The sequence below is a fragment of the Hibiscus syriacus genome, unplaced genomic scaffold (genome assembly GCF_006381635.1).
Source record: "Hibiscus syriacus cultivar Baekdansim isolate YM2019G1 unplaced genomic scaffold, ASM638163v2 tig00109925_pilon, whole genome shotgun sequence".
In the NCBI taxonomy this organism is placed as follows: domain Eukaryota; kingdom Viridiplantae; phylum Streptophyta; class Magnoliopsida; order Malvales; family Malvaceae; genus Hibiscus; species Hibiscus syriacus.
In genome coordinates this window covers 75,551-77,213 of record NW_024062531.1, presented here as the reverse complement: position 1 = coordinate 77,213, position 1,663 = coordinate 75,551, and the positions used below count along the sequence as shown (strand labels likewise).

Here is a 1,663-nt window from a genome sequence, read left to right as displayed (position 1 = left end):
TATTATTATGTATATTTAAGTGTCGATATGATACTGAGAAATAATTATCACGTTTAATATGAAAAGGGAATAAAATATAATTAAAACTTTTTTTTATTATATTTATGAATTGGGACAATTGATAATTAAGAACATATTGTGTACATGTATTTTATTGCTTATTTGCTTATGGTATACAATACTTATATACGTAACCAAGGTACGTATTATTTTATAAGTTACACAAATACCTTATTATACATTACAAGTCAGATACTAATTATCACGTTACCAGAATGGAACGACGCAACAATGGCTGCATAGCTCTTTCTCACCATCTTCCTCCCTTGGCTCTAAGCTTTTCCACGCATCAATGGTGGCCGATGTATCGAATATATAAACCATTGAAAGTGTTTTTAATGGTTCCTCAGCCTTTTTGTACCCTGCAAAGAAATACAGTTGTGTCCCGATCGGCGCCATTGTTAAGTAAAGTCGCTCCGTCGTGGAGATCGGCGGATTAAAACGAGATCCGTCGACTTCATCCCACAAGTTGAGTTTCCCTTCGTAAACCTCGATGTGACCTTTCCAAGGGATGAGGCAATCGCCGGAGCTGAACAGCTTGCCGTCCACGGCGACGATTTGGTTCGGCGGCACGTCCAGTTGCCACATTCCGACCTCCAGGTCCCATTTTTGTGTCCGTGCGTCGAACACCTCGGCGGAGCAACGCTGGGGCGAGAACGTCAGCATGTTTGGGTCGGAACCGGTTTCTTCGGCGAAACCGCCTACGACGTAGATTTTCCCTTGCCATGTCACGCCGACGCATTTGTATCTTAAAGTGCTCATGCATGGCAATGGAGTCCATTGTCCGTGAGCCGGATCATAGACCTCGGCCGACGACATTCCTCTAGGACTATGCAAACCGGACTTTCCTCCGGCGACATATATTTTATCGTCGCAAACACAACAAGCGAAATCGTATCTCGGCGTCCCCAACGGTGCACATTTCGACCATTGGTCCGACCGAACATTGTATCGTAATACTAAACTCGACACTTGGAAATCGACATGGAGAAACTCATCGGATTCACTCGAATTCCGATGATTTCCTCTGTTCCATAACCTCCCACCGATAATGTAAACCGATTCCCCTAGTGAAACCATTGCAAAACCTTTTAACACGTGATTTTCTAGGTCCGGAATGAAGCTGACATGGTTCCATGTATTGTCAGACGGATTATAACACTGTATACAATTAAAAACATTAGCATTATCCCCTGCTTCCTTAGGACAAAACCCGGCGAGGACTCGATAACGAGAACAGTCGAACTGAGGCGAAGACAGCGATGCCGGTCGCGGCTCGGAAGCTAGCGAACCCATATTGGACTGGTACGGGAGGGTGATAGGGCAAATGGGAAGATTAATGTAAGCATTAGAGGTAGATATAGGCAAAGAAAACATGGCGGATACCACGAGAATCGTCGAGTAATTAAGCATCGACTAAGAATTCAGCGTGGAAGATACGTATAATACAACAATGGGGAGATCAAATCTAGGGTTTTTCTTGTCCATGTCTTTTTCAGACACTTGATCCAATGTTTTTCTTTTGGCATGTTGTTGTATGTCTCACGTATATTCAAATATGGGAATTTAGCATCTACTTTTAATATACCTGATATCGTTCATA

General features: G+C 42.9%; 1 protein-coding gene across 1 annotated transcript; it reads right to left on the bottom strand.

The window, feature by feature from the left end:
• Positions 1-267: 267 nt before the first annotated feature.
• LOC120210515 (kelch-like protein 5) lies at positions 268-1,437 on the bottom strand. The gene has a single exon (XM_039209235.1). It carries the CDS (start codon positions 1,435-1,437, stop codon positions 268-270), a length of 1,170 nt encoding a protein of 389 aa, XP_039065166.1.
• Positions 1,438-1,663: the final 226 nt, after the last annotated feature.